At 39.3% G+C, this 14,086-nt stretch overlaps 1 protein-coding gene across 1 annotated transcript in view; it reads left to right on the top strand.

Moving 5' to 3' along the window:
* Positions 1 to 14,086, top strand: part of LOC311001622 (zeta-sarcoglycan-like) — a gene marked incomplete at both ends in the record, with an annotated part of 38,858 nt that overhangs the window by 21,346 nt on the left and 3,426 nt on the right. Inside the window, 3 exons of the mRNA XM_083992732.1 lie at positions 517 to 604; positions 2,242 to 2,364; positions 3,661 to 3,733. Of these exons, the coding sequence (XP_083848858.1) occupies positions 517 to 604; positions 2,242 to 2,364; positions 3,661 to 3,733 (284 nt within the window). The remainder of the gene's footprint in view (positions 1 to 516; positions 605 to 2,241; positions 2,365 to 3,660; positions 3,734 to 14,086) is intronic.

Below are 14,086 nucleotides of genomic sequence, written 5' to 3'. Positions count from 1 at the left end.
AGCAATCATGAGTTATACCCAGTCACAATTCCCCTAAATTAATTTCTTCAGATATCATGATTAAAAAAAAAACCACATAGAAGCTGCCTGCAACTTAAAGGGGACATATTTTGGAAATAATATGAGGTTGAAATCCATGTGGTTTTACAAGCTGTTCCCTCAGTTGTCTGGCAATGATGTAACTAGTTTTTGAATTTGCATAATACCACCCCTACCTGGGACCAGTAGAAGGGGCGGGGCAAGCAGTGGTTCATTTGCATTTAAAGGGACAGGCACTGAAACCAGCCGTTCTGAACAGGGCTGTTTTGAGAGGATGAAAAGAGCTGTGATGTTTTATCTTTGGGGTATTTTGACCAAAGCATGTCACAGACATGTCTTTAAGACACTTGGGAACTATTTTGATTTGTGGAAAAGGAGCATAATATGCCTCCTTTAAATCAATATTCAATATACTAACATGACATGATTTCCTCTTTTCTTTTTTCCTCTCTTGCTCCCACTGTATGCTTCCTCTAGGACAGCTTGTTGGTCTTGCGATCAGAAAAGAACGTGACGCTGAACGCCAGAAACAACCACGGCCAGCTGACCGGCCAGCTCACAGTGGGTGAGTCCTTAGCTCTTACCACTGTGTACACATCCACTGTCTCTGGAAGTTAAGTTACACAGGTAGTGGGAAACACCTGCTGTCAAGGCGTGTGGCCTGATGGTCGTTTAAAACGTAGAGCAACAGTTTGCTGTCCCGGTGTCATTAAGAAGACGGGTTTATTTACAGTTATGACTATCTGTCTCTCCCTATGTACAACTTATTAAAAAGGGATATCAGATTGATCTGGCCCTGGCTGTAAATTACCCAATCAATCTTGCTAATTAATAACTTTAATCAACATTAGCCCAACAATTCATCTTTTCAGTTGTCGTTGTGCCTGTTAAAGAGTGTAGTTTCTTCCAGACACTAACCTTTGATGCACTTATTGAAAGGGCAATGGATTCTTCTTATTATCATCAAGTTCAGCCATCAGTCAGTCCAAATTACCAAAGTCATTTACATGATTAATGACCACTGGAAAGCAAATGACCTCCTTATTAACATTAATAGCTATTGATCTTAGCCAACATAAGTTGAGAGTTGATGCTGATTTGACAAGACTGGTGATATGACACTTTTCCGTCACGCTTGACCTTCCTCCAAAAAATTTAGTGGCCGCTTTTGTAGAAAGTGCATTTTTGTCTGAAACGAGAAGAAACTTGGCGAGAATAATTAAATTCCCCAGCCGTCGCAGTCTGTGGATTAATGGTAGAGAGATGAGGATGGAGGGAGAGAGAGGGGGAGAGAAATGTTAAAAGTTTCTGCATGCACATATGGAGAGACACCAAAGTCTGGAGAACAGGCATTAATATATCTCACCCGTGGAACAGGTTACTGATTTGTCTGCACTTCCTGTAAAAAGCGTGGCTCATTTGTCGGGTTTCTTTCATTTACAGAACAAACACAAATTAGCTCAGATTTCTAATGGTCTTACTTGCCAAAACATATTCCCTAAAATGATTAGAGAGAACAGAAGAACAAAAGACAACCTTATTTGTCAGTGCAACTAACAGAGGAAACATTAATAATAGAGTTGCAGACTAATAAGCATTTCGTGTGGAAATCTGTCCTCCATTGTGGCCAATTATCAAACTATAGCAAAGGTTTGTTAATAAAACATCACAGCAATTCAACAGAACACGACGATACAATTGTTCTCATCTGACTTAAAGGGGAACTATGCAAGTCTGGTTTCTTTTCCGCTGTTTTGCTAACCCTCTTCCCGGCCATGTGCATTCATTTTTAACGAAGCCGGCGAGAAAGCACTCCATGGGGTGGTGGATAACGTTATATATTATATATGATGTGTTCATTTGTGTAGTTTTATCCATCATAAACAAGAGATTATTGGTTATGGGGCGTGTTTGTGTTGTGGTGCCGCCGAGATGAGATCTTGGACTCTGGGGTGTAAGCGCTGATCTTGTAAGGTTGGTTTTTGGCCAAGGGATGCTTGGTGGAAGGCAGAGAGCCTCCATTCTCCTTGTAACAAGTTACAAGTTATTTTTTTTTACCATCAATTACTCTGAAGCTGTTTAATTAAAGTAAAAATGTAGCATAGTTAAAGTGAAAATCCTGCATAGTTAAAAGTTAGTTTTTAATGTTGTCAACTGTGATTTGCTACTTTTTATTCCCCAACTTGTCGTGTCTCTCTACAGGACCCGAGGCTGTGGAGGCCCAGTGTCAGAGGCTGGAAGTGCGGAATAGAGACGGAGGGAGACTGCTCTTCACTGCAGATGAGGAGGAAGTTGTCATGACAACAGAAAAGTTCACTGTCACAGGTAAAAAAAAAAAAATCTATACTCTCAACTTGTAATGTGTTGATAGACTACATTAGGGATATAAAACTGGGCAGAGGGTAAATGTTTCGACTGGACATTGTAAACCCAGCTAGTTCCTCTACTTTTTATCATATTTTGAGAAATATAAACATTACAGTCCCAAAACATGTTTTAGTCAAACACAAGAAGCCTGACGTGAACTTTGCAGAAAGAAAATCTAAAGTCTTAAATTGACAAAAATGTTGATGATCTCATCTATCATTATTAGGGTTGCAAAGGGGCAGAACATTTCCAGAAAATTTCCATGGGAAGTTAAGTTGGGGAATTTTGGAAATATTCCAAATTGGAAACTTTCCATGGGAATTATGGGAATTATGGGAATTTATGGGAATTATTGGGAATTTATGGGAATTAATTTGAAATTGGGGGTAATTTAAACAAACTGTATCATATCCAAACATAAATGTAAATATTTTGTTTTGTCATAAGCAGACATCCATGCAAAATAATACAATTAAAAAACATGACCCCCCAATCAAAAAGTAAAATAAAGTAAATCTGGTTGTTTTAGCCAAGATTATGCTACAATATATTTTCCTATTCTGTTAAGGGCCAACCTTCAATTTTGTAAACTTCGGATTTATTCCCGATAATTCCCATATATTCCTGTTGATTCCCATGGAAAGTTTCCAACTTTGAAAATTCCCAGAATTTTGCAACCCTAATCATTATTAGAATTGATCTATTTGGCTTGACTGTTTGATGGAGGAGTGAGTACAGAAGATTTTCAGGCCTAAATAGTTTGCTTTAATAAAAAAAAAAAAACTCAAGCAGGTGTGTCAGATTTCAGGAACAAACAAAACAAAGGTGTGTTGAGCTGATGTCGTCCTCATGATATGATGGTACATGGAGAGGCGCCTTGTACAGTGATATTATGGTGAGGATTACACTGCGGTGGCCACATTTCATTTAGAGTAGCACTCAGGCTCAGCACTCCTTCACTCTCTGGCAGATCAAGGAAAACCCCTGGACTCACATGGTGACTTGGATATGTGTTGCCATGGTTACCAAGTGATCCATCATAAATATATTCAGTGGTTAAGTTCATTATTGAAGGAATGATCAGTACTCTAGTTTGATTGACAACACTTACACTTCCTTAAATGAGCCGAACAACAGATTAGGTGTTATAGGTTTTTCTTTTTCTTTTTTGGGATACAATTTACCATAGAAACATTGATGGTCGGGCAGTCAGATGTAATTCCTGTGAATTATAAAAGCACTTTTCATCGACAGGCTCCGAAGGCGCCGTGTTTGGACATTCAGTAGAAACGCCCCTGATCCAGGCGAGGGCTTCTGAAGACCTGAAGTAAGCTCATATTAATTGACTTTACAGACATTCATTAAAGCTTAATGTCACATGTTCATATCCTGTTCAATTAGAATGACGATCTTTAAATAATGATGATAAATGTTCCATGACATTTCAAAGTCGATGTGTGCATTAAAACATAGAGGCAAAAAAAAAAAGAAAAAAGGCAGAAACCATTATTCACCAGCATCATTATTCTCAAGCACCCCTCTTGTAAACTGAAGCATCTCGTGGTTGGCTTGTTATCACATATATTTAAAGCTAGATTTGACCATTATATTAATTTCACAGCCGAAGGGTAAGGTAATTTGTTAGTTATTCTCTATAGCAGTCAGAAATTGATTAAAGCATCGCAAGAGCACAGAGAAAGCGGGGCAAGGTTGAGATGCGTATATTAGACTCGTACACTCCCAAGCATGTGATCCCCACTGAACCCCGCCTGAGGCTCTGGGCCCGGTGTCGGTCCATTAACGAGCTGTAACGAGTGCGGTTTGTTGTCCACCTTACTGGTCCTGAAGGGAGGGTTGGGATCAAAGTTGGCAGAAAAAGCAGTGTTCTGGCAGCTAATTCTTCCAGAGTGAGAGGAATACTGATGAGGTCCCACTTTAAAGCGCACACACAGACACACACGTACGTACGCACACACACACACACACAGGCTCAGCTCAGGGGTGACCATCTGCAATGTGTTCGAAATCTTAACGAGAGGCAATCGAACGGGAGACGTTTGAGACACGAGAAACGGCAACATGACTTTCAGGTTTCCGACTTTCCTCCCCCCCTGTATGCATCTGATCAAAGCTGTTTAATAGAAACGGGATCAAAGTTGGGTTCTGTTTGTGGGGTTCAATTGAAAAACATAATGCGTTGTCAAATAGCCGTTCATTCTGCAGGCGCTTTTTCAAGATGAAATATTTCCAAACAAACCGTACTGTAACAGGCCTTTCTGTAAATTCCCCTGGTTTTTTAAACCTAATATATTTCCAAACATCGTCACATCAGAGTTTCATACAGGAATGATGCATTAGTAAGAATGAAATGAAGAGAAGTGAATAATGAAGGCCATTAGAGACAGGAATTAAAGCCTGAAAACATTTTTATTACTAGTTTTCTTTCTTTCTTTCTTTAGGCACTAGAATGACTGTAGACTAAGTATGTAAGTAGATGATTGGTAGTATTTTTAAGGACATGTTGACATAATGATGAGGTTGGTCAAACAACCATTACATGTAGATTTCTTAAAAACAAGATGAGGTCAGAACCTACGAGTACATGCTTGGACCGCTTCATAGGCTATTTGCATTCTGCCCGGTGTCAGCCAGAATAAATCCTTCATCTGGTTCTTTCTACCCTGCTCTCTGTGCTCATACGTTCTGCTTTAATACAACTGATTTCCCAATGAAGATCTAAAAAAGGAGCAAGTATGAAACAGAGACCAAAACATGGGCCGTTAAGCCTACATGTTATCTTCCAGGCTGATACTAAAATCCTGATTTTATAACCATGACAACGTCTGACAAAACCTTCATCTTTCAGCTACATTTACCTGTAAAATGATCACACATGGAAAGTCAGAAGCTCATCCACATCAGCTGCTGTGCAGTTGGCGTAGTCGTACTTTCAGTTCTTTAATAAAGTGGGTTTCTCGTCGGAGAGCAATGAATCATAGATTAGAAGTATGTTGATGCGATCATTAGCTTGCAAGGAAAGTAAAGCAGGCTAGGGCTTAATTACTATACATATAGCCTTTAGGAATAAGTGCTGTTGGTGTTCATTTTTCTCCCTAAAGTTTTGTTAACATTAATTTCAGATGACTGACTTTTTCAAGGGTCAAGTGGCAGCAGTGAACAATCCAGACATCTATGCTTTTACAAAAAAACATTTCTCTGATCACTGCTTAAGAGAAAGAGAAAAAAAGTCATAACATATCCGCATATATCTTTCCTGTCCTTGCTGCATAAATGAAAGTAGTGACTCCAGGGCTGTGAAGTCTGTGTATTTCTTAAAAAACAAAAAACAAAACAGACAGAAAGTCTAAAATTTATCCTAACGTTTAAAAAGTTTATATCATTTGCACACAGTAAATGGCGGTAGCAGGCTCACCCCACAATTTAGTTGACATTACCACAACTCCTCCAGCAGCTCCGGCAGCGAAGTCCATACTGCTGTTTGATGTAAACACCCAGTCAACAACATAATGAACCCGAAGAGAAGCACTGGCTATGATGTAACTCAGTCTCCCTGCACTGGTTGCTCTAATTGTACCAAAGCAGACACGTTTTCATTATGCAGCTGCACAGTGAATTATGAGCCGGAATCGCCTGTTGATTGATTACACATGTGTAAATCTAATTAATCATCTGATATGATGACATTATACTGTCACTCTATAATTAGAGTGATCAGAAATGATTGACGCGCTGAAATGAAAAATTCTTCGACACCCACACGCCCACCTTCTCATTTTCCTCTCTTCTGTTTTACTACATCGCCCCCAAACTCAGCTGAGTGAAGAATCTGACAGAAAGCAAAGTGTGTGATTCAACATATGTGTGAAAAGTAGCAAATGAAATTTTCGGGAGGATTTAGATGGGATTTTTTTTTGTATGTGTGGCTTTGAGTTTTTCATCCACAATGATGAATTTCTCCTCTCTCTGAAAGTGTGACAAGTTAAACCCTCTTTGCGAACCACTCGCCACCTGTCAGTATAGACCTCTCTGGATGATAAAGACAGAGCTTGGCTCGCTTCCACGTCGCTCTTCTTTTTTTCCTCTGTAAAGCAATATCACTCTCTTTTGTGATGTGTTTTGTTTCACCGCGAGCCAATGGTAATCTGGGAGAAAAACAGAACCGAGACAAAAAAAAATCAAAGAAACCCACCTGAGATCCTCCTCCTTTTTGAAGCATCTGTTCTCTTCTCCGAGGGCTTTATCTGTGTACACACACTCGAGTTTGTCTTCATTTGTCATCCATGTGCTGCTGCTGAAATAATTGAATATAACTCGTAGAATAAATACAGTTTAATAACATCTTTTTTATCGAAGAGTTGTGAAATTCATCAAAATGTCTACTGGACTGGACTTTATCAGAGTTTGTATAGATGCAACCTGCTTTGTATGTCTAGTTCGTACTTCTACTGGATGCTTTTGCACAAGAACAGTTAAGAGGGTCATACAGAACAGAATAAATCAAAAACAAGAGGTTGTTGTCATATGCCACTATTATGCTGAAATACACAAGTAAATGTAAAAAAAAAAAGTCTAAAATATAATTTGGCTTTGAAAAATGACATTTGTTTGTTGTTAAAACATGGCATAAATTAACAGAATTCATATTTTTTTTTATTCATATTCATATATTTCACTTATGTGAATGATTTTACTTGGGTTTCGTGTGAACACTGTTATTAGGCTGCTAAATTTTAAAGATGAACTGAATCGTTCCGTGCTCCGGCAGCTCACGTGAAGCCATGTGTCAGGACTGAGTCCAGCCTGAGCTCTTTGCTGCATGTCATCCCTCTCTCTCCTCTGCCCCTCACCTTTCCTGTCCTTCTCTCTACTGTCACTATCAATAAAGGCAAAATGGCCAAAAATAAACCTTAAGAAAAAAGGGTGGGGGAAAAACCTGTCTTCAGCCCACATGAGGAAATTTACACAGGTGCCACAGCAGCACAGGAAAGATGCACAGCACCATGCATGAAGAACAAAATAAAAGGCACTATATAAATACATTTATACACCAGGTGAGAAAAGGTTTTCAAAAGGTAGAAAGTTGCTATTAAAAATTCAAAAGAAAATTTGTCCTTGACCCAAAAGGAGAATCAAGTTTAAGATTTGTGGCAGCATGAAACATGTTTTTTTTCTTTCTTTTTTGCTCTTATAGCAGGAAAAACAAAGCGTGTGAAGTCTAGGGCGGCAACTAATGATTATCATTACCTTGACTCTATGACATGTAAATGACGATGCATCCCAATTTCCCTGTGCTCAAGCTTTTACCTTCAGGTGTCAGGCTTTGTCTCGGCAGCAGTCAAAAACCCTTAAAATATTTCATTTACAATGATTAAAAACATAAAGGTAGTAGATCCCCCCCCAAAAAAATTAATCCATAATGAAAATAGTTTGTAATTACTTGTCTGTCACTGAGCAGATCAATGAAGTGATTCATCCTTGAGGCTTTGGTGAGGTTTGTAGAGTAGAAGGTCAACAGCTAAATAGCATGATTAATTTATAGTCCATTACTTTTGGTCCTCTGCCACCGATGATCTCCTATTTCACACTGTTTTTTTTTACTCCCTCAGTCCATCATCTCTGTCATCTGTGTGTGCCAGCCCCCCCCCCCCCCCCCCCCCCCCCCCCCCCCCCCAAATAAAAAATAAAAAAAAGAGAAAAAGAAAAACTAGGAAACAGGTTTATCTGCGCTGAGGACCTGTCAGGAATAGAGACCTTGATGTTGAGGGCTCTAAAACAAGGGGAGAGCTGTTATAGAGTGGATGTGGTCCTGCAGGAGAGATGTGTCAGTTTGTCATGTCGTGCTCTCGCCTACCAGCTTCATTACCTTCAGTCATAGCTGTTGTCAGGGTCTGATCAGCTCCTTCACCTCACCGTCACCTCTGCAGCTCAGTTTCACTCTCAAATTGACTGCTGCTGCTGCTGAGTTTGAGGCCAGAAACAAGCTGGTTATTAACGGAAAAATACCAACATTTAAAAATATTTGTTAATTACATAATCGGATCATTTTAGGAAGCTGCTCTGATCCCTGATGCACATTTTTTTTTTATTCGTGATGCCTCAAATCCACCAGCAGATATTAACTCTAGTTGAAGCTGGTTTTGCGATGCAGAATCTTTTTACATCGTTTTCACTGTGATAGTTCTGTCATGCGGTTTGTTCATGAAAGCATCTATTCTCCTGACATCTGTTCAGAATAGATAGTAGATAGGAGTGTGATCAATACAACAAAAAGTCCCCAGGTCTCAACAGTGTCAAGGACAGACTTTTTCAATTGTTTTTTTTTTCACTCTGTAAATAAAACTGCTTTTTTAAAAGCACCTGGGAATCTGTTAAGACAAGTGTGACGATAAAGACAGGAGCGGACCAGACAGGATTTGATTTGAAGGTTCTCTGGTTTCTTGCAGGGGCAGACGTCACATGGTACCAGGGCCGTTGTATAGGGGAGAAAGGTGATGATAATTCTAGGGGCACAAAAAACCCCAGTAGTCTAATCCTTGTACGACTGATTTATTCTGCATAAGACCCTGACTAATACTCATAGTAATGCTGCATTAGCATCGAAACAAAGTAGGCTAAATAAAAAATGATAATACATACGTAGTCTAAGAAAAAAAAGTGGAAAAGTTAGGGGGTAGGGGCCCACTTTAGTATTCTTTAAGGGGGCCCAGAATTCCTAGCAACGGCCCTGCATGGTACAGCATCGGAGAGCAGGGAAGCGGCTTTTCGGTTTGATTTTTCTGTGCAACTTTCTGCTATACCCGAGCTCTCCTCCTCCTCCTCCTCCCCCTCGTCCTTTAGGTTTAAAGTCTGTGTTTGTCCACGTTCCGCTCTCCAGTTGATCCTCGGGACGGTCTCAGCAGTAGCAGTGTCCACACCAGAGTGACAGGTTCATTAAGAAGATAAAGGCAGAAGAGAACAACTCTTCTTGCTCCCACTTAGCTCTGGTCTGGACTTTCCTACCAGCAGATTGGTGGGATTGAGATGTAGTGCCTCAGGAGTGTTTTTTTTTTTTTCCCAGTCTTGACTGCAGGCAAGAAATATGTGTCTTTTGTTGTTGCATATTTGGCCCTGAGAGAAATGTTTGGATAGCAGAGAATACTGCATATGGGCCTACAGTGATAATAAATTTGTTTTTGCGGGGAGGTATAGCTATGTACACGCTCAGTCACTCCATCTGTCAGCATATAAATAAACATCTATAATTGCCTTGCAAGCCTTCGCAGCCTCCAGTGAAACTCGCATTAAGTGACCAGAAAGACAATGGCTGTTTAACTGCTTGATCTATATCATATTTTCCGTGTAGAGAGTTTAAGCTCCTCTCAACTCAGAGGAGATTTAGAGATTATCAAGCGAGAAATTATTTTATCTCTCATGCTATCAAACTGTAAAATGCTCCTGATGAGTCAGCTGATGCAGCGCCTCGAGTACAGAATTGGCAGCGATGATCGAAATGTGGACCATTGACGATCGAGTTGGATGATGGCTTGATGCACTGTTTTGTATCCTGGCGGTCGTACCTAAGCAACCTGTGCTGATAAACAGTTTTTTTTTGGTTTGTTTTTTTGCTCCCAAGGTGAATTTCCCTCTCAATGACAATAGTTTTAAGTCGAAGTCATATTTTTTTCCACTCATCACATCCTCCTCCTCTGCATTGCTCACTGTCACGGTCGTCAGTGCTGTCGTTTGTCATTTTTCGATTGGTTGCCAAGCTACAACAGGGCAGGTTTGCCCTAGCAACAAAAAAAACCTCATGCCCACTGCCAGCGTTACAGTACCTGCCTGTGATGTGACAGGACGTGCTGTACATTTGTAATAATTTCAGCTGTGATCATAAGAATGTTGCGGATGAACCAACACAAAAGCTTCAGTTGTGGAGACCCAGAGTCAAACACTAAACCTATTCAATAAGGGAAAGCACAAGGAGATCAGATGAAGTTCATATTGAGCGCTAATTACTTATGTTAAGGAGGAAAAGGTGCTCTTAGAAGAGATGAGTCCTCAACAGGCTCTTGAAGATGGAGTCGGGGTGACCTTGCTCCAGTAGCATTTTGTGGCTTGTCTCACCATCTGGTATTTTATTTATGCATCCAACTCTGAAAGTCATGTGTGAATATATATGTGTGTAGTCGATATCGTTTGGGCTTTGAACTTACTGTACGTGTGCGACCTGCAGAAGTGAGTCTGTTTACAAGAGCTTTAGAAAATACGAAGCTTATTGGAAAAGTTGCCTGTCTATGGCTTCAAGGCCTCCCTTTTGAGAGACTCTGTTTTGTGTATTTGTGTCTTTCTCTGAGTAATGTCATTGTAAGGTTAATTAATTAGGTTAGGTTAATTAATCGGCTGTTGGTGGTTATTTCGATCTTTTTTTTAAATTTTCATCCACTACCTCCTGTTGTTGGAAGTTGTAGAGAGGCCGTAGAGCAGTGGTTCCCAACCTTTTTTGGCTCGTGACCCCATTTTGACATTACAAATTTCTGGCGACCCCGCCTCCATCAATCAAGATGCGCCAGCTCAGATATTTTTATATGCTGCTTTTTAGAAGAATTTTTAAAGTGAACCAAAACATTGAAAGTTGTAGCCCAGGAAACCAAAACAGAAAGCTCTTAATGATATGAAGGGAAACTGAACAGCAGCTTAAAGCAGAAGTAAGCGGAATGTTTGTGTTAATATAAGTCTTAAATAGTTATATCTTCCGACAGCAATCACTTACATAGAGTGTTTGGTCTGAAACACGGGTCTGTCAGTCACTCTGCTCTGCTCTGAGCCGAGGAGAAAACTTTCCCTGTATCCTACATCCTTTATCCAATGAGGAGAGAGAACGGCATAAAGGGGCGGTCCTCTCTGTGTGTGCAGCCAAGGGATGCGCGTGAATGTGGTGACGTAGGGACGAGGGCGGGGACTGCTAACTCCATCTGCTGACAAGAAGTTAGCCAAAACGACGGATCACTTACTTCTGCTTTAAGATTGTGCGTGGTGTTCTTAGTCATAATTTTAAAAGAATAATAATTAGTTTAAAACGTTTTTTTTTCCCTTTTTTTTTAAATCAATTAGCTACTAGACATTTTAGGCGACCCCATTTGAATTCCAGGCGACCCCACATGGGGTCTCTACCCCAAGGTTGAAACACTGCTGTAGAGTAAAAAGTGAAGCTAATGCTGACCTATTAACCCTTTGATGCACAACATATGCACACCCCCTCTAATGCGCAACATGGGTCTAAAATGACCCGCATTCATTTTCCATGTGAATTCATGCTGGGTGAGTGTTTCTTTGTGGTATCTTTTAAAATCAATATATTTTATGATTGAATCCTCCAAGTATCATTTGAATATCTTGTTTTTAATTAGTACAGGGTGTTATTTCCATTTTTACTTTCTTATTTTATGAACAAATAGACAAAAAGTCTCAGAGAGTGGACCATTTAGCTAGCTAGCAGTTGACATTTCTACATTCTACTGTATTAGTTAACTACAGTAGAACATGTCACCAGCTAGCTAGCTAGGTAGCTGTTGACATGTTCTAGCTGGTGACAACAATAGAATATTATTCTATTGTTGTCACCAGCTAGAACATGTCATCATGTTAACAGTTAGCTAACTTGCTAATATTGAGGTATTTCCCTTTATGACAAGTAATGTAGCTACTTATTCAAGGTAACTAAAACCTTATCAATTATGCACAGTTATCTTTAATGAGTCATCAAATGTTTCTTTAGGTAAATTGGAATAATTGTAAAACAAGTAAATATGATTATATGTGCTTAAAAAAGAATATTTACTGAAGAAAATGATAAATACTGTGCAGTGATTTCAAAGATATAACATTGAAATAGCCTACTCAGATAGAATAAACTATGGCTAGCTGTTGACCACAGTAGAATATGTCAACAGAGCTATTAATGGGGAAAAAGGACAAGTAATGACTAGTCATTATTGTAATCAAGGAAACAATGGTCTGTTGTTGGTATAGATAGTGAGGGAATGCTAAAATTAAAGTATTCTTGCTATACTTGTTTTTTCAACTGGTCCACTCACTGAGACATTTTTGTTCATTTTTGTTCACAAGTAAGAAATGAAAAATGGAAATAATGACCCCACTAATAAAAAACAATATATTAAATAATACTTGGAACATTCAATCATAAAATAGATAGATCTCAAAAGTTACAGCAAAGAAACTATCACTCAGCATGAAATCACATTGGAAATGAATGTGGGTCATTTTAGACCCATGTTGCGCATTAGAGGGGTAGTGATACAAAATGTGTTTTTATTAAAAAAGTGAAAAAGTAAAAAATAAAATAAGGATGTATTATGATCAAAAACAAGTTAATTGAGGAATACCTGGAATTCTATATGATGAAATACATTTTTCGCAAAGATATAGCACAAAAAAACTCACTCGGGTCACTTTAGACCCATGTTGTGCATCAAAGGGTTAAGGTAAATGTAACTTTCACCCTTTTGAAATCCCCTCAACATACACAGTAGATACGCAGTATTTAAAACAACCTCTTCCTCTGTGACATCGACGTCGGCCATCAGCGCGCCGAGGTCAGAGCCGCCGCTCACCTGTCCGTAGCTTTGCGATACGGTGACCTTTCTCCGAGATGTAAAGGTCATCCCGAAAAAGCAGCGAGAAAAGCTGGTCAGGTTTTTCCACAGAGCTTGATGCAAACAGCCTTTATGACTGCAAATACCGTACACCTTATCTGCAGTGAGGGCTTTACAGTTTACAGTTTACTGGACGGGGCCCAGGAGCCCTGAAATATTCTGGGCACACAAAGCTCCTTGGTTATTTTTCCTGTCAGGAGACTTATCTGAAGGTTTCTGTATCATTGTATCATTTTAAAACAAACACCAGTAGCTTCACTTGGCGTTAATCAAACCTCATTCTTAACACATTCCCTGGAAATTAATGAATGAACATGTAGATTGTCATACATACTTTTAAGGTCATGGGAATTATTATTCATTCATTTTTGTTTTTCACATGGATTGATTCTTCTTTCTGCTCAGATCTACTAACATAACTCAAGAAAACTGAAATATTCTCTATGTATGATCTGGAAATTACTATTCTATGTATTCAACACTGTGTTTACTTTTCTCCAGCTATGTAAGACCTGTTGAAATGAAACACACAGAAAATCTATAACATTGAGCACTTTATGTTTAATTGAAAACCAGCTCATGGACCTGACTCCACAATTTGTGGAGCTTCTGAAACTTACACATGCAATGGAAGAAAGTACCAGTTCATTCATTACATTTAACACAGCAATCATAGGGTAGTGGTGTTAAAATGGTGTCATTTACCATGAGGAGTAGAAGCAGCGAGCAGCCGTCAATGCTTTTTAAATTATATCTCATTAATAGTAATGGTTCCTGCTTTTACCAGTCAGCAGTAAAGTGAAATGTGAGTTCGTCCTGTTGTTAGAGCCTCACAAACCAAACTGCGAGGTTCCTATACATGGAACTGGAAGTAGTTTGAGGTGGTTATAAAAACCCAGCAGACATTTTTAATGTAATTCATTTAATGCTTTATTTTGGACTGTGTCTGAAACAAGCACTCTTGGAAATTGAGTAGTTTGTCTTCTGGCAGAATTGCCCTGAGTATG

Source organism: Trachurus trachurus (assembly GCF_905171665.1).
Source record: "Trachurus trachurus genome assembly, chromosome: 18".
Classification (NCBI taxonomy): Eukaryota; Metazoa; Chordata; class Actinopteri; order Carangiformes; family Carangidae; genus Trachurus; species Trachurus trachurus.
This window is presented reverse-complemented; position numbering and strand designations above follow the sequence as displayed.